At 47.7% G+C, this 23,494-nt stretch overlaps 1 protein-coding gene across 9 annotated transcripts in view; it reads left to right on the top strand.

Annotated features, from left to right (window-relative positions):
- Prestin (solute carrier family 26 member prestin) overlaps window positions 1-23,494 on the top strand; it is a 305,226-nt gene extending 281,732 nt beyond the window's left edge. For all 9 annotated transcript variants that reach the window (XM_077683515.1, XM_077683520.1, XM_077683518.1 and 6 more), the window contains 12 exons: window positions 932-1,087; window positions 3,846-3,928; window positions 6,235-6,382; window positions 7,165-7,278; window positions 8,883-8,960; window positions 11,771-11,866; window positions 12,010-12,116; window positions 14,647-14,716; window positions 17,377-17,486; window positions 18,902-19,031; window positions 20,163-20,217; window positions 21,121-23,494. In XM_077683515.1, coding sequence (XP_077539641.1) covers window positions 932-1,087; window positions 3,846-3,928; window positions 6,235-6,382; window positions 7,165-7,278; window positions 8,883-8,960; window positions 11,771-11,866; window positions 12,010-12,116; window positions 14,647-14,716; window positions 17,377-17,486; window positions 18,902-19,031; window positions 20,163-20,217; window positions 21,121-21,245 — 1,272 coding nt within the window. In that variant the 3' untranslated portion in view covers window positions 21,246-23,494. The remainder of the gene's footprint in view (window positions 1-931; window positions 1,088-3,845; window positions 3,929-6,234; window positions 6,383-7,164; window positions 7,279-8,882; window positions 8,961-11,770; window positions 11,867-12,009; window positions 12,117-14,646; window positions 14,717-17,376; window positions 17,487-18,901; window positions 19,032-20,162; window positions 20,218-21,120) is intronic.

Below are 23,494 nucleotides of genomic sequence, written 5' to 3'. Positions count from 1 at the left end.
AGCAAGTTATCACGAGAGGAATTTCTCACTTGTAAACCAAGTTATCACGACCTGCTTGGCATGATTAAGCGAAAAGTAGGCACAGTCTTCCATGAACGTTAGGCTGTTGGGAGGTTATGCTACCGAACGTTAGACCCCACGAGAAATCAACCCCACCGGACGTTTTCCGGAAACGAGTAGGATTCACCCCTTAGGCGTGTGTATAACCGTTTTCGCTGCGTTTGTGAACGCTCTGGTTGCCGTAAAGAAACTGGTTTTCTTCTTTCTAATGACGAAAAGTGTCTATAGATTCCTGTTTGCATGTTCTCCACGTTACAGACGCTCGTGATACGATCGCATTAATCTTTGTTCTTCCTGCGAGTGACTCAGGGACATCAAAGCAGCATAAACCATCTGCGCTAAGCCCACGGAGCAAGAGACGCGACACTAGGGGCGACCGCTTCCTATTGCTGCCAGATAACGTCACTAGCTTTCGGCGGAGATTAAGTTAGCGGCATCTGTTGCGCGAGAAATAAGTGTGCAGTCGCCGCAGCCAAAACGTTGCGTGGCCGGTATCATCTCGTCCATCAGGTGCCGTTACACCTTCCCTCACCATCGCAGCTGTGAAGCTTAGTAGTCCGCATTAGTTGCTATTGTGACATTATCTGGTCGCTCGCAAGCGTACGCCGCAATTGGTGCTTCACCACCTGTATATATCTCTTGCTTTGTGGCCGGGACATATATCTGGTATAAACTCTCGTCACGATTTGCGTGATTGGGGGTGTGGTACATATGCCCCCAGAGAGAAGTACGTGTACACGGCTCACTTTCAGCGTCGATTTGAGCGACGCGACGCTAGGTGTCACGCGGGCCAGCGTTTGCGCCAGCCGTCGCCAGGACTGGGCTAATTCTTGGTGGCAAGAGTGCACGCTGAGGGGGCTTTGTGGCGCAGGTTGTGCGCGACGTGGTCCAGAACCTTGGCCAAACGAACCTGGTGACGCTGTCCATATCGGTGACAGCCATGTTGGTGTGCGCCGTAGTCCACGAGTGCATCAACGCCCGCTACAAGGCCAAGCTCAAGATGCCCGTCCCCATCGACCTGCTGGTGGTGAGTGCACGCTGCCGAATTTCAGTCTTCCATTCGACCACACTCTCCGAACAGGCTGTGCACAGTTCCTCGGGTGTGATTCATGACGCCTCCTGCACTTTTACAATAGCCGCTCGTGCAGCGAGTGTCGTGGGAAAAAAAAAAAAACGAGGGCTTTGCATGCACTGAAGGGCTGTGCAATGATGATGAGCAGTGCAGCGCCGTTTCTGCGTGGCGTTAGTGCACGTTCAAAGTGCGCACTTTCAGAGAAAAGGTCGTATTAAGGGTGTGTTTGGACACCCCCATGCAGCCTACCTCGGAGGCTGAGTCGCTAATACGTTGGCTGCTTAGCACAGGGGCGGTGGTTCAATTCCTGTCGCGGCGCCCGCTTTGCTGGCTGAGACAAGAACCAGAACTCCTCCTTGTCGAAATTTGGCGCGAGTTTATTACAGATTAGTTTATTCCACGTGGCGTAAACTAATATGTAGTCCTCCGCTATATCGTTGTAGCTTTGGCGCGTAACCCCCCTTCCCCCGTAAACCCGAACACCAATACCGCCGCCAGACGCCCCTGGTCAGGGCGGCTGAAGCAGTTGAAGGTCGTCAGGGTTTACGCACCCAGCTTTCCTGCTGTACTACAGCCCGCGCGTGGCTCCCTTTGGATAACACGCGGCTTCCTCCTCCTCTAAAGGGGTAAAGACAGTAATAACGGTCTTCTGAAACGAATTTGCGATATCGTAATGACCGTCGCCGTTAGAAATAGTCGTAAGCGAGCTACGCTAAACCCACGATGAAGCGGCTACAGCGCGGCACGGCAATGTACTGCGGAGGTGAGGCTCCTCCCTCTGCATTCCGCTACACGGGACAGCAGGACAGCAACGAAGGCTAAGACCAAGGCACACAAAGGCACAAAGGGCAGCTGACACAACGCTGGCTAAGAGCCGATTTTTTTTTTCTTCAGAAAACATGCAAATTACATGAAAAGCCAATCCTTCTCGCCGCGCATAAAAATCATGAAGCAGGATACATGCTGTTTGCCACTTCTCTGCTTCGTGATTTTTATGCGCGACATTTTCGCTTGACTCAGGAGCGTAACATTGAGTTTTCGGGTTTTTTTACACCTTTCCTCAATAAAAACTCATTTAATTGTAATCTCCTCAGTAAAAATGTGCCCATGAAATTCGTACTATTTTTTTATAGCGAAGTTGTAACGTGGCCGGTGCTTGGCATTGACACGTTAACGCTGCTCCTCCCGCAACGCCGCTTCCCCTGTCCGCCGTTTTCGCTTGCGCTGCACTTCACGCAGTAGGTCACCGCGCGCGCGCTCTGCTTTTTTTCCCTCATCTTTTCCCTCATCTTCCCATCTTTTTTCCCATATCTCCGATGCTCCGTTCCCACTTGCCAGCGTCGGTAGATGCGAGGGTCAGCTACGTAATCGATAAACCCAGCCATTATCTCTCCCCTTACTTCCAATTCCTCTCCAACCTGTATTTCTTTTTCGCGCATGCGTATAGGGTTCCGCTGGAGGAGTTTACTGCGTACACGGGGCCGCCGGATTTTCCTTTCGCCGACCCACGTGAAGCTTCGCTTTAAAAATATCCATTATTATCCAGCGCTGTTTCCTGTACTTTGTGGGCCTTCGCCCTTAGTCTCGTTGTTGGCACGCTGCTACGAAATCAAGCAGTGCCAACTAGCCCAGTTCACAGCACCTGTAGTAACGCGCGTCCAGATTATCGTCACCAAATATACAGGTGCCGCCATAAGTAACTGAAACAAGGATTTGTGAATATCACAATATATTTGTCTTACTGGCTTTACGACAGCCATTACCGGTTTACAGGAATTTTTTTTTTCTATTAGGGAGGACTCCTTTAAACGCACGCGAATGCATCAAGGCAGTTTCCGGAAGAAGAAATTTCTGGACATTTACGAGGCCGTGTTATAATTACTTTTGGCGGCACCTGTACGTTCGCGCTGCAAGGTCTTAACACTTGCGTGCAATGCACTCGCAGTCCGAACTGTCACCTCGCACACAGGGCTCTTCCTTCCCGAAACAATGCCTTGGTGCTCTACGTTTGGGAGGAAGATAGTTGGGCGAGTTGGAACGCAGTCGCTTGGATTGGCGTATACCGTATGCCGTAATTTCGCTTGACTGGCCCGCGGCCTTCTCTGCCCATGCGAGCTGTGTGTTTGTCGGCGTGACGGTGGGAAGCCAGGGAGTCGGGAACTAGTTTCAACCGGTGCTGCAGCGTCGTTCCCTGCGTCCCCTCAGCAGGGATGAAAGGAATTGCAGCGCGCTTCCGACCCGAGAGCAGTTTCGCTTGAGGTACACCACGTACAGTCGTCAAAACTGTTAACAACAACAAAACACGAGGTGCCAGCCTACGCACACTCTAGAGTGGCAGCTCACGACAGCTACAGCCGCATCTTTGGCGCTTGGTTATCGGCACTCGCGATGCTTCCCTACTGCACTCGGGTGCTTCCGCGCATGCGCACAGCCTGGCCTAGCAGCCCGAGCGCTATCGTAAGCTGCCGCTCTGTGCATACGCTGGCACCTCGTTCTTTGTTGTTGTTAACAGTTTTGACGACTGTACACGTTCCATGGGTCGCCAGGAGATGGGGGCGGGGGGGGGGGGGGGTGTCGAATTCAGCAGGAAAATTGAATTGTGCCCTCCCGTGTGCCAGTATTCGAAGAGAAGTATAACAGAGATAAAGCAACGTCTGTGCGATAACACGTCATCGCTCCGATATAATTTTTTTTCTTCGATCATTCTTTCCAGATAATCGCTTCGACTGCGCTCGCCTACCTGTTCGAGTTCGACACGAAGTTCGGAGTACGAGTAATGGGATACGTTCCAACAGGGTAAGCACCGTGCATGTTTGCTGGGATTGGTCTAATGATTCGGCTGGCGTGCGGGTCACGCCGTAGCGGGAATTCGCCACTTCGTTGAGTTGATATTTTATTCCCAAGTTATGCAGTATGTCTACTCCTGTGGGGATCTGGTTAATCAGTCATATTTGTTTAAGAACAGGTGGAGTTCTATAAGTTTTTATGTTGTATTGCGAATTCCTGGTCCTTCGAATTGGGATGTGGGGGTGCGCAGGGATGCGTGCATTGCGGATCTATTAATTGCCTATTAAAGCGGACATATTGAGTAAATCGTTTGTGTATGGTGCCCGCTGTTAAAAATACAAAGAAAATGCCGAGCTCTCGTGTGTGCGTGCCTCGCGCCGATCGCCCAGCGTCCCCAACTCACGTTTGGCAAGCCAAGCATACCCACTTCGGGTGATTGGCCAAGTTTGGCCAAAAAAAAAATAACTCCAGCATTCGACGTAATCGTGACAACACTTTCTCGGTAAGAAAGACACGTCATAGCGTACGCTCCTCAAGGGTAATGTCCAGTGATTATAACTTCAAAAAAAAAAAATGAAGTAAGCTCACACTTACAGCAACAAATGTGGAGTAAACGTCGTTGCGGCAGCAGAAAACCGAAAAAGAAGCAAATCGGCTGCAATTGTGGACTTAAACCGTCGTGATGGTCGTGAAGGTTGTGTACAGCTTCGCCACCTGCAAGCCTTACGCATAAGTGCTAGCTTTCTCTGTTTTTTTTTTTTATTTTCCACTTTGATTAGCTCTAGGGTGCTGGGGATTAGGTGAAGAAGAGTCTAGTTTATTCGTGTAATGATGAACACTTGTACCAGCCTGATCTTTTGCTGTTATTTTAGCCCCTTTGTCAGTTGCAAATCTGGCGTATCAGAACGATGGTTTCGTCGATATGTCTGTCGATTGCCTTGAGGACCGTAGTGTTCTGTTCGTCGAATTCGGAGGCCTACGATTTTTAGTAGTGAGACCTCTGGAATTGCCTTGTTGTTGACGTGTAATTTAATGTGGGTGAGCAGCTGTTTCCTGCGCTAAAGAAAGATTGGGAGTTCAGATTTATTGGGTAAACAAGTTATTTCTGCCTTCCTGCATCTTCTATTACCACCTGCGGTGCCTTTTGCAGTGTTTGTTTTATGTATGCGTCGCTTCTGCGTCTCATCTATTGAGTGATATCTGCATACAGACTAAATTTCAGATCAAAGATTAGATTATATTAGGATTAGATTAGATTATCAAGCATTAGATTAGATTATAGAGGATTAAGGTTTTCGAGGTGACGCTTCCTATGTTAAGTGCTAGTTCTCGTTTTTATGGTCCTGATATAGCGGTACGTAAGGGTTCCTGGGTCGGTTGTTTCTAGCCTTTCCATAACGGCAGAGGGGCTAGTGCAACGATTTCCGCCGTGTCTAAGCTATATGAAGTGGTTATAATGTCGTGACATAGCTGCAGGAGGATATCTTGCGTGGACAGTCCTGTTCTTAAGCCTATCATTGTGTGTGCGAGTTGTTGTTTCTTGGATGTGCTTTGTCAGTACTGCCAAAATCCCTGGGGAATGTTTTTTTAGCACAAATAAGACGGGAACTTAGAGAAGAAGATAGACGGGGCGAACTCTATGGTATTTTCCCGTCAGTGTTCTTCTCTAAGTTCCCGTATTTCTTGCGTTGGAAAACATGCCCCAGTTATCCCAGTACCAACTTGCCAAACTTTCTGCACTGCCAAGATATGCTCCATTAACGTCTCCAAGCCCGAGAAGGAATTTAGGGATGGCTTTTAAGTGTTCCAGATTTAAAAGGTTTGTACAGTTCGGCTCACAGATGATGGCTGCTGTCCAACATTGCTTGAAGAGCTTTGTGTGTCCATGATCGACTTACCATGTTGGTTCTTCAGCATCTTGTTCGTTATGTGGTCGGGGCCAGGGGCCGACCCTGAGCGAGGTTCGAGCTTGCTCCACAGACGGCGCTTGCACGGTTGTGACAGAGTCACTGGGAGCCGTGTGTCTCCCGCGTTGACGTCATGTAAACGGCACGGTACGGGCGCACACGCACCTGCGCTCAAAACATTCCATGGCCCCTTTGCACTGTTAAGCGGAATTAAATCAGCTACAACAGCTGGAAGCCGTTATTTAGTGGCAATAGTCCAGACTTCCCGTGGCCGTAAGGTTTTGCCCTAGTGGTTCCAGCGCGGCTTGAGAAAGGGGAGGCCGGCTGGTCTCGTTCAGCATGCGGCCTCCGGTACGAGGTCAGAGGGCCGCCATGTTGTCGCGTGAGCCGCTTTGTCTTCCTTTGCAGCTTCCCCACCCCTTCGCTTCCCCGGATGGACCTGATGGCAAAGCAGATCCTCAACGGCTTCGTGATCGCCATCGTGTCCTTCACCATCGCGCTCTCCATGGCCAAGCTCTTCGCCAAGAGGCACCACTACCAGATCGACCCCAACCAGGTGAGCCGCGCGCATGCGTGCATCTGTGGTTTCGTGCAACCTCTTCTTTGTGGGAGAGCAATTCTGCACAACCTTTGGCATTTCGGTCGCACCCTCAGGGCTGCACGTCCAAAACGACAAACAGACGGAAACAGTGGTCTATACGAAATTGCGGGGTGGACCGCGTAATTGAGTTGGAGTAAAGCAAATGGTACTACTTTGACGTGCACGCAACTAACCCGAAGCATGTAATGAGCGTCAAAACAACGGCGACGGCTACACGCCTAAAAAAACACCGTGACGCTCCATCCCACGAAGCTTCTGTGCAATTTCAAGTATACCTGACTACCGTTTTTCACCTAGTTACAACGTTGTTTGCAAATAGGTCACTCTGAGAAAACAAAATATTAGAACGTATCTGTGGCTCTGTCGTAGTGCCGGCATTTTTTATGATTTAACACTAGGAGTGATATATACTTATATATGTATATATAATTTATATATATATATATATATATATATATATATATATATATAAAACAGTAGTAGTGTTATTCGTATTTAAAATTTTAATACTAGTAGTGATATCCATACTTAATTACAGTGGTTACTTCGAAAAACTTGTTTTAATTAGTTGCCTCTAATGCACAACGCCTCCAATGGTCCAACGCTTCATCACCATAACTCTGTTCCAATAATGTCTTATTTTGCTGGAAAACTTCGGACGCCCCAATGAATGCGAGATAAGATAGAACGTTGACAGTCATGTTTTTCTGCTTGCGCGCTGTTTTTCTCGCGTCTAGGAGCTGAACGCCCTGGGTGCCGCCAATGTGATATCGTCATTCCTGGGCTGCTATCCATGTGCAGTGTCGCTGTCGCGGAGCTCCGTCCAAGAGAAAGCCGGTGGCCAAACTCAGGCAAGTGTTACTGTCCGTCTTTCGCTGTCCGCGCTCATGTTGCAGCACCACCGTGCGTCCATTAGCAAGAAAGACGCTCTTCCTCTTTCTTGCCTGCTGGGCATTGTGTTGCACAGCTGGCGAGCTGCTCTGCGTGTGCCAAGGCGTTGCCTAGCAACGGAAATGCGTACTCCTCTTCCTTGTTGGCCCGGCACTCTTCCCCTTAGGTTGGCTTTGAAGAGGGGGTTTCTTTACAAATGTGGTAACGTGATAGCGACGGCCAAAAAGCGGTGATAGCGCCGGCCGCTGTTGGTTTCCCTGTGTGTTTAGCCGCCTGGCTGTTGTCAGTCCCGGCCGTTGACGTAACGCCGGTCCTGTATATATGAGTTGGTCAGCGCAGAGAAAAGGCTGACTCTTCGTCATGACTACCGGTGTCGAAGTTATCTCAACAAGTGGTAGCGTTCTCGCGCTGGAAGAAGATCACTATTAAAGAGACTCTGCAACAGTTGCAGAGTTGCGACGGCCAAAAAGCGGTGATAGCGCCGGCCGCTGTTGGTTTCCCTGTGTGTTTAGCCGCCTGGCTGTTGTCAGTCCCGGCCGTTGACGTAACGCCGGTCCTGTATATATGAGTTGGTCAGCGCAGAGAAAAGGCTGACTCTTCGTCATAACTACCGGTGTCGAAGTTATCTCAACAAGTGGTATCGTTCTCGCGCTGGAAGAAGATCACTATTAAAGAGACTCTGCAACAGTTGCGATAAACACTTTTTAGCCATTCTTTCGCGCCTTGAAGCGTTGTGGAAGCTATAGTTATCGTTAGCAGGGAACGGCACTGCGTGATTTGTTCATCGCAGCAGATCCTCCTTCTGTTTGTGCTTTGATTTTGTGGCTTTATCTTTAAAGTGGTTACCGACTGGATTTATTGCTGCAACTGAAAAAAGAGATCCGGCAAATAGTCGCTACACCGCTCTAATCACGTCATTCGAGTGTTGGAAGAACGCCAAGACGGGAAAGAGAAACATCTTTTTAGCAAGTTTCAAGCATACTTATTCAGCATAGAGCAGCAATTTTTGGCTGAGGTAGTTTGTGACCTCCGTTCTAAGGTGTGTTGGTTGAGTACGTTCTGAAAGCATTTAAAATTTACTAGAAAGTTCAGTAAAAGTGTCGCATCTCTTTAACGGCAACCACATATAAGTTAGGTGACCTTTATGGCAATTCCGCTTTAACATCACGAAGCATGACACACGAGCTCGACCGACCGCTGACTAACGGGTCGGCCAGCATTCGCGTAAGCAGTTTCTGCAACTCTGCTACGCGCATCATTACTTGTCATCCAATGTGTGCTGATTTGGAAACCGTCTCCCTGTAGACCGATCCGGCTACCTCCCCAAAAATACAACTGCTGAGTTTGACGGCAAGGGTGTACGGTTATCCGCTCTTCGTGTACCTCCATTTGTGTAGCATGCAACGGCGTGTTCGCAGAATACACCTAGTCATTACGAAGACTGTGCAGTGCGTATGCAGTGCTGAAATGAAAATTTCGACAGATGTCGCCGTCAGATTGTTGCTATAAAAATGCTGTGTCGTGCACATGTTTTTCAATTTATGCTAATTTTTATGCCCTTCAGGTGGCGGCACTGATCGCCTCTGTTATAGTCATCGGGGTCATGCTGGCCGCTGGACCGCTCTTCAGAACGCTACCTAACGTAAGTTCTCGCCTGCATCTGAAACTATGAAATATTTGAAACATTCAATCGTATTCAGCTAAACGACACATTACAATTTATATTTTACTTTATTTTCGAATGGCCTCCGTTTCCTCCTTACGGTCAAATCAACCTTCACTCCAAGAACCTTCCATGCGCGATGAACCTGTACAGGGAATAAAAGCGCTACCAGGTTCAAGTTCCACAAACGGAACGTAACTTCTTATAAGAATTCATACTTCGTAATTAAATTATTTATTTATTTATTTTCATACCCCCGGGGCGTCCCGGGTGGAGACATTACATGTGGGGTGTTAGGTGCTAGGGTACTACAAGAAACGAGGGCGTCTGTCTGTCTTCATCTTCCCTTCCTCGTGCCGCTGAGGAATGGGGGAACGGGGAAAAGTGAGTCCCCTTGTCCGGTTCCATCCCCATGCGGTGGCCGTTAGAACATCCGGTGCGAGCAGTCGCGGCTTTTCTCGGTATGCACGGCGTTTGAAAGCGCCGCGCGACACGCCCTTTCCATTTCTGTACTGCTCTTCCCAGGGACCGCGCCAGTTAGTGCGTCGAGACGCCCGACAGGTGCTGTGTTAGCTTGTGCGCCATTTACTACCGCAAATTGTTTTGGCAAAAGGAGGAAATTTTCAATCTTGTTAAATGTGAACTGGTCGAGATTGAGCAGCAATAGTTTATGCATTCTGCGACGGTGAGGTACAAGCTTGTCGAATGCCTTTTCGAAATCGAAGAAAATTACGTCTATTTGTATGTTACTGTCGAGGTTTACGTGCAAATCATGCATGAATTATGCTAGCTGTGTTTCACCAGCTCCAGCACTGAGCTGCAGTATGAAGCTCGCAGTACTGCATTAGCTTCAACACTGCATTAGCTCCACGAGTTTCAGTACTGCAATGCTGTAGTACTGAAGCTCGTGCGTATTTCGAAGGTCGCAATAATTTGAAGAACATCGCAATGCTTTGCACGAGAGGAATTAATGAAACAATTGGCGCTACGAAGGTTCAAAATTCTGGTATTCGTAGTTACTCGTTTTGGCACTGTACGGAGGCTTTAAATGCTTATTTTTTGGCCCCATTTCGTAGGTGATTCGAACACAGAGGTTTTTGGGCCTACGATCGCGCGCGTACAGTACACACTGCATCTCAAGGAATGCATCCAACGTGCACACCTACAGTCCGGGTAAAAGTGTCGACGGAAGCGGGTACGCGAAGCACACAGCTCGTGGCTTCGGAATGCGCTACGTGCATGGTGGGTCCTTCCTGCGTCACTTGTCCCGGGGGAGGGTGGAACTGCTAGACTGCTTTTTACTGCAAAAGCAGTTAGTGGGACGCTTTGTGGCTGCGCTTGCGCTGCTGATCGCGAGGTCGCGGGTTCGATTCCCGGCCGCGGGGGCCGCTTTTCTGATGGAGGCGAAAAGCAAAAACGCCTGTGTGTACGAGATTTCTGCGCACGATAAAGATCCCCAGTTGGTCAAAATTGATCCAGAGCCCTCCACTACGGCGCGCCTCATCGCCTGCGTTGCGTCGGCGCGTTAAACCCTGCAGTCATTATTTGTGGCTTCGCGCCGTTTTCCTAGCTCTATATCGCCACCGGCCATTTTCATTTCTTCGAAAACATTCCACGCGACGTTCAAGGAAGAAAAAAAAACATCGAAAGCTGTTAGGAACATGCGTGATGCCATCTAACCCACTAATAAATTCTGGACAAGTTTATGCGGGGCAAACGAACAGATGCATTAAGGATAGAGCGAGGGCAAGAAAAAACCAGTAAAAAGTCACTGTTGGGCAGTCTGGCACTTCTGAACCAGTATTTGTAAATAAAAAATAATAAAAGCACATTTTCGGGTATATATGAACGTAAAACTGGCTTTGTACTTCTAGAGCCATTTTTCATCAAAAAGAATGTTATTTCGTAAAAGAAACGCTGGAAGGGGAGGGTGTGCGCCTTGCGCACTTATTAGTCCCTGCTTATTCGGTGTTTTTTGTATAGCGTGCATGGCACCTTGTACCGAAGTGACGTACGAATAAAATTGTTTTTAATGGTTTCACGACATGCTCCTCAGTTTTCGCGCCATCATTTTAGAGACGTTTAACATACCGTTACCGTGTTTACGTATCTGGTTACCGTGATTGCGGGGGTCAACTGCGCATGCGTGAGGAAGTACCGAGAGCGGGCGCTTGCCGGCGCAGTTTTTACCGTTCCCGCCGTGCCGCCTGCGCGGACTAGTGCTACCCTTGCGCCTTGCGTCGCAGGTATGCGACAGCTGTTGTTAGGCCTAACATCGGCTGGTAGCCGCAGCTCGACGTACATAGGTATGACGTTGAAAGGCAGGTCCTGAAGTCAAATTTAGCGTAAACCTTACGTTAAACCTAAACATAGGACGTGATGCCTGAAGTCACACTCTGATGTCTAACATTGTCAACCGCTACCCTTTAGAAAAAATAGTTATTCTACTCATTGTACGGCAAGCTGCGGGTACCGGTTCGAGTCGTGGAACTTGGGAACGAAACATTAGCCCCAAGCTCTGGCGCATACCCGGCAGTTGCTTCTGTTCTTCTATTGTGAAGTCATAACCAGTGTAGCGAATAATCGCAGTGGTTTATTGGACAAGGCTTTGTAAGCCGTAACGCATGGTGCTGCATGCTGCTACCAAGCATTCCATGCATCAACTGCACAGCAAGGCAGCAATACCTTCACGCTGTAGCCATGCCGAGGAGGGCAGCATGGCTACAGGTAGAAAGCGCGGTGTTTGGTTTTATCAGTTACCGTATGATTGTGTAACCTTCTCTTTTCAGTGCATCCTGTCCGCGGTGATAATAGTGGCCCTCAAAGGAATGTTGTTTCAAGTTAAGGACTGCGTTAACACGTGGAAAGTATCAAGATTAGATGCGGTGAGTTTCTTTGACATTCCTATTGTGCAGAACGGTGCCGTTCTTATTTACAACTTGCACACCAACGTTTGTGATGCGTTCGTTAGAAATTTACAATTCTTTGCACTCTTGGCCTTTTCCCCCTTTTTTTCCAATGTTTACAGCTCACCTGGATTATCACCTTCACGTCTGTCGTCATACTGGACATCGACATCGGTATCGCTGCCGGCATCGGATTTTCAGTTGTCACAGTCATTTTGAGAACCCTGGTGTAAGTTGTCCAGTTCTGTTATTGAAAAAGCACGCCTGTGTTCCTTACGTTTACTTAGTTGCGTTTATGATGATCATGATCCAAGGGGTTCGCTCTAAAATAGACCAAATCTAAGAAACCTTCAGGATGTATTTAACAATACGTTGGTGCATAGAAAGGTCACGCTTTTCACTTAATAAAAATACACACTGTGTTAATTTTAACAAAAAACTATATTAAGTGTGCACATATAGCGGAAAGCAGTCACGAACCGTCCTCATGATCCCATGCGCTGACGCACTGGTCACGGGGCCAACGGCCCCGCCACCAATAACTACGCCTCACTGTAGTGAATTTTTTTTTTTCAATTTCCTAGCGTCGATCTAATCGGCTCAGTTATTTTCTCTCACTTTTTTCATGTGGGTCCTTATCGGCTCGGTCTAGGAATACCTCTACGTTAGGGAAGGCTCGTAAAATAAAATACAGTGAAAGCTCGTTAATTCGAACTTCAATAATTCCAATTTATGGATAATTCGAACAGTACGATTTGGCCTGGCCGAGTCTCCATAGAAGTACAAAATCGGGCGGCACGTTTTATATCTAAATCATTTGACTTCAGCTCAATCGTAACAAAAATAAAACGCAATCTTTCACTAGAATATTGCATATCCGACAGGCAGAAAATGGCGCTTCTATGCATTTTTTCACGAATACGTTTACCGTACCAGACCCTCCCCATCACCCATTATGAGCCCACATTGTACATCACGCAGATTATTCAATCAACGCAGCTTCACCAGAATCTACGGCACTACAAACTAATTCAATTCATCTGCTCTCCCACGTCCTATGTGCTTGTGGAACGAGCTCCCTGATAATATCGCATCGCTGACTATGTATAGAGAAGCCCGTTAATTTAAACCCGAGTAGGCTCCGTCACGGATGAATCGAACACGTGACTCTGCGCTGGTACCTTAGCGCCTGTCCCCATGGACAGAGAAACGCACTTAGTGCCAACACACGAGGCTGTATAAAACGTTGAAGGCAACATAGGGACCGTACCACATGGCGGGTGTTTTGGAGACGTATTCTTTGGGAACTCCGTCGGTGAGGACGCGAGTGCAGTGGCGTGTGTGGTGCGCTGACAGACGAGGCAATCATACCGGTCAGAAGTGCGGAACCTGTCGCTGCCAGCGACAAGAAGGATAAGGACGGAGCGTAGTGCGTCCAACCGCGTGGAAGTCACGGCCGGAGGAACTGCCACCCGTCTCTTTAGTTTTGGAGAAGGCGGGAAGTGACTTTCTGAGCTACATTCGTTTGTTGGAGCAAAAAGTGTCGACTGTCGTTTTTAGGGACAGAAGGCAGGCCACATTCATAGCCTTTTTCAAGTGTTGACATGCCCTGCTGCTTCCTAATTGCAATGTGGTTTTTCATTGTTCACTTTCAGTAGTTCGAACTTTCGTTAATTTGAACTGAGATGGCGTCCCCTTGCGGTTCGAATTAACGAGCTTTTACTGTATTGGTTGGTTCAGTTCGAAGTGAACCTGGTTCGGTTTCATGGGTTGCACACATTCCTGGTTGACCAGGGCGCAGACCGAAAGAGTGCACGAAAGTGTTGCTCTTGTGTCCACTTGATTGGCGGTGAAAGCGACTTTGTCGGGTTAGCCGCCACCTTCTCTCCCTTCCTCTCGCCCTCGGTTTCGCTTATTCTTCGCGCGCCCTCTCCTCCTCTCCACCGCCATGTCACCATCTCCCATAGCCAATGTCACCTTCTCTGGTGCTTCTGCTGCTCTTGCCCCGCGCCGCCCCTCTCTACCCGGATTTCGGCTGGCGGACGCGTTCTGGTCGTTGATAATTCCATACTTGGGAAACTATTTCGAGAACGCATAAGGGTAACGCATATAGGGATTAGCGGTAAGCAGCTGCGGTAAAAAAACTCGTGCTAGTAATATCCTGCAGACTTTTATCTTCAAACAGCACGAACGAACACTCACGGCCTTCTCGAGAACGAGCTCATTTGCGCTTTTCACCCCCTTGCTTTGAGGGAGTTCCCCTGAATACGTGAAGGAGTGCTGCAAGCAGTGTCGAAGTTGCGGCTAACATTTCTTACCGACGTCCGTTCTAGTGGGTGTGCGGTATCTTTCTTCACCTGGCGGAATTTCTTGCTTCCCATAATTTTTCAGTGTCTCAATTTCCTAACCCAAAAAGCAGGTAAATCAACCAGGCTGAATCACGTCTTGCTTGTAGTGGGGGGAACAAAATTTCTGTCCACATAACCCTGTCAATCTACAATATATTGTCCTGGGAAGGACGAGGATAAACATCTTTATTGTGGGGAAAAGTTGCATAAACTCTTCAGGAGGTGAAGTCCTCAGTTCAGGACCTCATATGCCTTGCGAGCCGCTACGGCCCGCTCCACCAGCCGAAGCTGGTCGGACAGGCATGAGCTGGATAGGGCGCGCCTCCAGAGCTCGGGAGACTTATTAAGAATTCGGCTTGGGGAGACAGTGAACAATATGTTGCATAACATATTGTTATGCCTTTCTTGCAGGCCTTACGTCTCGTTTCTTGGAAACGTTCCTGATACTGATATTTACTTGGATGTGAAGAGGTACAAAAAGGTAAGCGTTTTTTTTTTTAATTTCCCTGTTCGTTTTCATAGCTTATTTTTCGCACATTCGGAGGCGCCAGTACGTAGTTGCAACTTTTTGACAGAGGGGCGCCGCTGTAGTGCGGACATCGGCGATGGTTTATATGATATATGGTGAAACCATCCTTACTGGGTGCTTTATGTGTGCAAGCATTTATTTACCATATGTAAGACGTTGGCGCACGTAATGACAAATTTTAATGTGACTGAGACTTTAATGAAAGTTCATTTAGACCATAAAAAGAATTACAACAGCACCCTTGGCTATCGCCTCCGTGGCTAAAAGAAAAATGGACGTTTGGAATCAAAGTTTGTAGCCGACAGCTGCTAGGAACTTTACGTCGTCCGCAGTAAAGAGTTTTGGTGCTTCAGATTGCAAAAGTACTTGCAGCGGATACCAGAAATCAACTTAATTAAGTAATGCTAATAAAAAGCATAAAAAGTTAAGGGTATACTTAGAACTTTTTGAGGTTGCGCAGGCGAAAGCTAAGTTGGACCTCCTGTTGCGTCTCCCGTGGAATTTTCTGTCGAACTTGACCAGTCCTCTGAACAGCATCCTCCGAAGCCCGTTTCGCTCGCACATCATCGTCAGGAGCCTTTTGTTGGCCCGTCTGTACCTTCACGAAGGCGGCTTGTGCTGCACGTGTTGCAGTGGCCTATGCCCTCCCCCAGCTTTGCTGTTTCCCTTTCCCCAAGCGCGCTGCGTTACCTTTTCTCGTGACCCTCGTCCGGTGCTGCTGTTTCCGTTTAACGGTGCGCGGTCCCCCGGCTCGCGCTGGTACGTTTTTACAGCGAAGCTGTTTAGAAAATCGGAATTTTTCGTGTCCGCATTTAAAAATACCAAGAAATTGCCGAGCGCGCGCGCGCGTGAGCGCCGGCGGCGACCGCCCGGCAGCTAACAAAACCAAGGAAATGCCTTGCGCTCGTGTGTGCGTGGTTCGCGACGACCGCCCAGCGTCCCCTGAGCATGTTTGTCCAGCCAAGCATTCCCACTTAGGCAGATTGGCCAAGATTGGCCGAAAAAAAAAAAAGAAAACTACACCGTTCACCGAAATCGGGGCAACACTTGCTCGAAAGGGGAAAGCCACGTCATAATGTGCGCCCCGTTTAAGGTGAATGTTCAATGATTATCACTTTCAAAAAAAGAAGGAAGTTCACACTTATAGCAACAATGATGGAGTAAAGGTCGTCGCGGCAGCGAAAGAGAAGCAATTCGGCGGCCGTCGTGGTCTTAAACTGTCTAGATGGTCGTGGAGGCTGCGTACAGCTCCGCTACCTTCAAGTCTTAAGTGCGTTGTGTGAGCTTCCTTCATTTTTTTGTACCTCACAACGATTTTATGTATACCTCGTAACGCGTTCCATGAAACGTAGACATCCGAGGCATTCGCCTAAAAGGGAGCGGAGGCTCTTCCCAGTTCCGCGGTTGGGAGCGAGGACAAAGCATTCGCACAAATGAACACGCAGAGTGTTCACAGAAATATTAAGGTTGGTCCAACCGGGACTTGCGAGAGTATCGAATGCCATGCATGCCATAAGGCGGGAAAATCGACCCGCTACATTTATCGAAACGGAAACTCGGGCGAATTGCGACTGTCGTGCGAAAAAAATTCACGCAAATTGCTCAGCGACTAGTGTCACGAATTACAAACGCTGAGCGATTTCAAGTATGTTTTTTTCTTCTTGTTGTGGAATGTATCAATATACAAACTAGAAAAGTGCGCAAACCGTGCAGCATTTTTTTTTGTTTGGGGTGGGGGGTCTATGGATTGCTACAGTCGTAGATGTCAGGTGTAAAAAACGGAGATAGTGCTTCTATGCTTATTACGACAAATGTCTTGGTTATAGTAGGACGGCCCGGAGAAGAATTTATGTCGAACGTTCTGCAAGAAAATGAAAACCTTTGCAAAACTCGTTTGGCAATTATTGCAATTGCCGTCACTACTATATATTTTTAGTCGCCCTAACAAAACCTAGACGGTCACATTTTGATTGCAAAGAATTTGTTTATGGTGTCAATGCGTGTACTGTATACAGTAAAGCGCACTTTTACTCATATTAGGCTGTGTGAAATCTCAATATTCAACTGCATTGTTCCATTAGCATTGCAGTTTCCCAGTGAGCTCTAAGGAGTGTGATGCTCAATTTAACTCCCAGCGCCATCTTTTTTTCTCTTTAAAAACCGTCAATACCTTCATGGCTTGAATTAGCGTGTAAAGTGGGGCCAGTTGGTTCATTCTGAACAGGAAGATAGCGTAAAAGACGGGGACTAACAGTTAAGAGTATATACCGAGATCCTGAGCGACAGCAAATCGAAAACAGTCATCGGACCACATAACAATCAAATCTCAAAGGCTGTAGGTTTGGGCGAGTTGATAATCTATGCTGTACTTCAATTGCGCAAAAAAGGAACGTAGTCTGAAGAGAGACGACACGAGACAGAGCGCACGAGACACGAGACTGAGCGCAGTCTTGGTTTTTGCGCAGTTTCAGTACAGCAAATCTGAAAACTTTTTTGTTGTTTTGTGTCTTTTTCCCTCTGCGCATGAAGCATTGGCGCCTCCACGGGGGCCGGCATAACTTAGAAGTCACCATTATTTGTGCTTACCCCGGCTTTGCCTTCCCTCTGTCCAGGCCCAGGAAATCCCTCGTGTGAAAATCTTCCACTTCAGTTCGGCGCTGTACTTCGCCAACAGGGATGTGTTCAAGAACAGCCTCATGGAGGCCATCATCGGCAACAGCGAGTGCGTACAAACTATGCTGTTGCGCGCCTGCTCTTTTTCAAGGAGAAACACTTTACTCCGGTACAAGTTAAGAATGGCATCAGCTTATGTAGCCTATATCACTCCGCCAAACAAACGGACTCCGTCAACGCGCGCGCGTTTTGAAGAGATTGCGCCTGTTGGGTGACATCGTCAGGTTTTTTAAAGACGATAGTCTTTCTTGGGCTCCTTAAACCCAGAAATTTTGGTCTGTCTGTATGTCTGTATGTCTGTCTGTGACTCGATTCAGCCACCCGGCAAAAGCAAAACAATGCCTGCGTAATAGTCTTATATAGTCACAGCTAAATCTACCCGTCTATGTCCGGTGTAATGTTCATAGTTCTCAACATTGTTAAAGAAGAACAAGACATTACGCAAATATGAGACAACAAATCAATGCAGAAGCGATATTTACAGCGTTCCTTTATAAAAATTCAAACATGCTTCACTTTTACGAAATTAAATACTTCATCAATTGCAGAAAAAGAATTCACTCCGCCGTCGCCTGCTGTCGCCCGCGCCACTATAGCTTCTGGCGCCATTTTAAGAAAGCAACCGGCAACAGCTACGCAAGGTTCCACTATATAGGTTCCACGTTCTGCTTGCAACGCACGTAGAGTAGGGAAATGCGGTTCTATAAACGTTGAAGTAGGGCGCATCGATTAACGCGTGTCTTCGCCGTACGGCAGCGTTCGCATCGAGACGCCCGGTTTGGAGCAGTGGAACGCAGGAAATTTAGAATGATTTAAGCAAACATTTGGCGTCTTTACCTTGGGAGGAGCGCGACGCAAGAGGAACAACATGAGAGGTGAGCGGTAAAGCGAAGGGAGGCATTTACTTCGCAAAAGCCGATAAAGACTATCGTCTTTTTTCGGCATTTGCAACGAAAGGAGCAGATACGCGGCCAATTTCTCGCGTAGTTTGCTTGTCGTCGCTGTCGTCACGGAAAGGGCTAGTAGTGTCAAGATTAAAATGCTCGCTGTGACGGACTCTCTGCACCGCGCGGAGGGTCAACCGGCTGCGGTTCTCAGACGCAGGGGTAACTTCTGTTGTTGTTTTTAAGTTGTACCTGAGTATAGGCCTTCACTTTGAATGCTATTCCTGGGCTAAGCACATATGTGTCTGCTCAGCCTTCCGCGCATTTTCAGATCTTAAAGCAGACTTCTGAGGACTGCGAGATGCAGTTCGTGCTCACTTCGTTTTGAAAAACGTCCTACAGGGGCCATTGTATGTGTACCATGTACTGTGTCAACTGCTTCACGTGCATACCTGTGCGTCTTTACACTGGGCCCCAGCAAATGAAATCTGTCATTTGATTTCGTTAAGAAGCGAACGATTCTCTCGCAGAGCCCGCGCACCAACTGCTATCTCTCTCTCTCCTCTCTCCCTTTACGCAGTGAGGCACGAAGTCTTCTCGAAGACCAAGGAAAGTTCAACGCTGCCGACGAAGGCTCCGTAGCGGCTGTCATCTTTGATTGCTCCGCCTGTGTCTACATCGACTCCTCCGGCATAGAAACGCTCAAAGAAGTGAGTGCACTTCACGCTCAACTGTACAGTTACCCTAACGCGAGTGTATCTGCGCTGCCGCTGCTCTCGAAACACTAAGTAAGATCCAGCAGAACGCAGCAGCTCAACTCACAAATACAGCGCTCCCTCGCACCTGTGCTCTCCTTCTGCGCACCCCCTGCTAATGGGCATCAAAAGTTAACATTTGTTTCCAGCTGTATGCTTAATGCTGTAGACACGACATTGGCCATGTTCGTGATCACTGCACCTATTTACAAATGCTGCGTGCCTTCTTTTGCTGCGACGGAACATGTAACGAACGTTATTAAAGCGAAGCTTTCGGCCTCTCACGAATGTCGGCTGGCGTCCACCCGAAACGCACTGCAGGAAAGCCAACTTTCTCTGATGATCACGATGATCGCGGGTGAAGTAAAGAAAAATTAAGACGCTTCCCGCGGCCGGAATCGAACCACGGTTCCTCGCTTAATGAAACCGACGTCTATCTGGTTGCGTCATTACGGCACGGCCGAAGCGGTTAGGATTTGGAGAGGGGTGCGTGGACGTGCATAATTAGAAAAATCATGCATCCCTCCGTCTAATGACGACGACGGTTAAACGCCAAGGAAAGCCATAGAGCGCTCGTATCAGTAAAACACTGAAGAGCACAGTCCCAGTGCAGTGAACTTTGCCGATAAGAAATAGGATCCGCGCGCATCTGGGTTGGTTCGTTAGGTGTTGGACTGGATTTTGGAAAGCTCCGCGTTCCCCCCTCGTTGTCGTTTTGACGGAGCGCTGGTTGATTTTATCTTCCTGTGTTCGCATTACTGCGAGTTAAGATGAAAGCAGTCTTCCTCTGAGATTATAGAAAAGGAAATTTTGGTGGCTTGTAAGATTTTGTGTGTACTCATCAATAACGTTTTCGCCTAAAAGGAAACAGGAAGAAGGAATTGGGGTAGTGTTTAGGTGCCACCCACACTCTACGGGTGTTTAGAAATCTCCAAGCTAGTCGTAGCACGAAGTTACTAGCTAGTAACGAAATCACGTTCTTTACGCGATACATTTGCCAACGTCAATAGACGTTTGTAATTCTCTGTATAAAATGGTTGTATTAACTATAGGTGATCTTTTCATTGCTTGTTGTTTTCTCAACAGATCTTGAAAGAACTGCGGGATTCCCAAATTGTTGTCTACTTTGCGTGCTGCTCAGGTGAGTCCCAGTTATTTTATGCTTATAAATTTCAAGTAAGGACATAAGGAAATGTTTAGATGTGCTCTTTACAGCAACATGGGCGTAGTAAATGTAGTAACGGGACGTATAATCGCAAAAAAGGTGTGTTGCCCCATTGGCATTCTTGTTTTTGGGCTGGTATTCTGCACAGGTCAACAACTAGAAATTCAACAACTGAAAGCTAAATTTTAGTGATAGAAATTATCTTCGCTGTGTGCCTTGATCGAAGAAGCAATGTATAAAATTGAACCTTTAGCATACCACAAAGTTCATAGCCACAAAGGCACAGCGACATGCTGATACTTGGAGAATTTAGACAACGTACTGCATAAATTCGCACAGCTTTCATTTTCTCGCACAGTTGCAGCAATATTTATTTGGCATTGTAATAGTATGACGGTTATAGGTTGTATTTGAAGCGATTCTTCGAGATATTACGTACGAAGTTATTATAACCTCAGTTATAATGAAAAAATATCAACAAATTATGTCTGCCCGTTTGCCGAAATCGTTTGAGTAACACAGGCGAGCTCAAGTAGACAAAGCTCGGCTCCAAGTAATTTGATGAAGTCACTGTTTGTGCCGCTCTTTGAAATGAGCTGAACAACATGGATAATTTATATGTGTCGTACGCCGTACCATGATTTAAAGCAGCCGTGATGGGAAATCGTTTGGTTCCAGGCCGATTGACTGTTTTGTGTATGGTAGAGGAAAGATGCCGAGCTGCCTGCTCGTGTAACGCTTTAGATAAGACATTTCTAATAGGCCAGCGCTCAGTGTAGTCAGCGTTCTCGTTTCTCTGGGCTCTCATGTTTACAGCAGCCGCATGGAGCGGTTTGTTGACACCTTCGCGCAACCGTGGCTGTTCCTTTCCCCCCGCAGTACCGACGTACAAGGTTCTCCTGCGTTCCGACATCCTGGAAATGTTCGCCATGCCCATCGTATTCCCCACTATCCACGACGCCGTGCTGCATCTTCCAGCCACCGTGAGGCCGGCCGCCCAATGACAACCGGCCTTGTCCGACGACCTGCCGCACATCGAGCGGGCCATTCTAACGGCCTACGCACAGACGTGCCACATTCGCTGTCGTGTTGCCACTTCAATTCGAGACTTCGCCAAGGGGCGCTAAGGGCCGTACGGGAGATGTAGCCACGTGGATAAGCGCTACGTCGTCAACTGGCGCAAAAGAACTGACAGAAGGAAAGCGTCGAAGGGAAACTGGACTGGAGACTGTCCTGCACACATCCCGCGACTGCGCTTGCCTTCCGCTACAGCTGACTGACTGGTGCCAGCTCGCGACTGCTGCAGTTCGTCTTGTCGCTCGAGAGTTCTTGCACGAGGTTCTCACTTCAGTGGCCACCTTAAGTTCTAGAGCAACGCGGTACTAGACTAGCGCATGTCACAAGCGCACGCCCCATGATGGCTGCATTCCCCGCTATCTCCACTTTCTAGCAGGGGACCACTGCATTTTGATAAGACGGCCGGTCGGGAGATAGCGATGCTCAATTTACGAACATGCTTCGCAAGCAAACGAGTGATGAAAAGTTATCGCTGAGGAGGTGTTTAACGCGTTATAATGTACGAACGTTGTAGCAAGCCCCGTGGTTTAGAGCCTTTGTGGCAGCTTTAGTCACGTTTGCGTTAGTTGGCCTCGAGGGTTGTGCAACGTGCTAGTATTAGGTAACTGCGCAAAGCGAATAGCTTTAGGAATTTTCGTCACAAAAATGGCGGTAGTGCATTACGGGTATAGCTGGCTGGCCTCAGCGGCGTAGACGATCGTTCCTTTTTAACACTTAAACTACAAAATCGAACATTGCGTGTGTCAAGAACGCAGAAATTAAGCACATTGATAGCTGTAATGCCATCGCGAACCTTCCGAATCACGCGTAAGTTTCAACAGTCCTAGAAAGGCAAGTTACGCAATTCGTAGCCGGGTTTTAAACTTCGCTCAAGTGCTATAAAAATCGAGACATTGCTCGGTGTAACAGCTGTACATGTTTGTAGTGTCAAATCATTCGCAAAAAATGTGTGGTCTGTAGCAAAAGTGTACTTAATCAAAAGATGTGTGCACTAAGCTACAATTAGAATGTCAAAATAATGTAAGGATGTTCTGGATTGCGTGTATTCCTGTCGTGCTGTATTGTGTAAGCGAATGCTTGCGCCAACGACTGTGAGCGTAAAGGCTACGGCGCTTCACAATGTCATTTAAAGCTGATGTGTCCGTGACTAGGTTGTTCGTGCCGCTTGTGGACGGACGAGTTGTTTGGCCGTCGAAGAGTTCTAGTTTTTTATTACGGTAAGCCCACCAAAGAGGGTGTGTGACGCAGAAGCATCCGCGTTTGAAAGCAGGTGCTGACTGATAGTGAGAAAAACAGACGTCAGCTGGTGCTTCCTTGTGCATAAGTTAGGTTCCTTATCTGCCTTCGTGCTTTAAGTTGGATGCGGGACGATTGCTTCTCTCGCGAACTGCATTCACCGCTGCAAGTCTCCCTGTGTCTCCGTTGTCGTTTTTTTACATTTATTTTTGTGCGCCTTTTTAGCCTTTACGATGCTTACCTTTTACAATGCTTTGGTGTGGTTTTAAAATGTGGCATTCAACGCGCTTTTCGCGTCGCGTTATGAATGTCGCACCTTTGGTGTCCTTTGCATGAGCAGAATAGCGTGGCGTACAATTTACGGAGGAGCGGGGACAAATCGGTTCACTTGTAATTTAAATCCAACCATAGCAGGCAACACATTAGCGCATTAGCGTGCATCCTTCGGGTAATTGCACATTGGGGACGCGTTTGTCGTTGCAAATTGTGATACGTGAATGTCAAAGATTCCGAAAAAATGTTTGAGAAAGGCATTCATTGTGTACGCGCATAGCATTCGGGCGTGATTCTGCTGCCTCGATTGGCAACAAATTCATTTCTGCGGCAGAAACGTTACACCATTTTCATAACTACGCAATGCCTTATGGGAATCGAAGACCGTTATTTCATGTACTGTGTTCACGCGTCATCATTTTATTATACCTTTGTCCTGCCTGAAGCCACGAAGTGCCGTGTGGTTGTACCATATCGAAGATACGTCACGTGTATACTGAATGTAGTGCCGCGAAGTCAGATGTGACACGTTGGAGCCGCAGTAGAAATAAGAACTATTTTGTACTAGTGTAAATATTCGCGAATTTTAAGTGTTATATACATAGCTTTATATTGCAATAATTTGTATATGCAAACAAATGTGATATAAAAGAAATCATTTCCCTTA

This window comes from Haemaphysalis longicornis, unplaced genomic scaffold (genome assembly GCF_048455015.1).
Source record: "Haemaphysalis longicornis isolate Haplotype H1 unplaced genomic scaffold, Haemaphysalis longicornis Haplotype H1 scaffold_9, whole genome shotgun sequence".
NCBI classification, from domain to species: domain Eukaryota; kingdom Metazoa; phylum Arthropoda; class Arachnida; order Ixodida; family Ixodidae; genus Haemaphysalis; species Haemaphysalis longicornis.
This window is presented reverse-complemented; position numbering and strand designations above follow the sequence as displayed.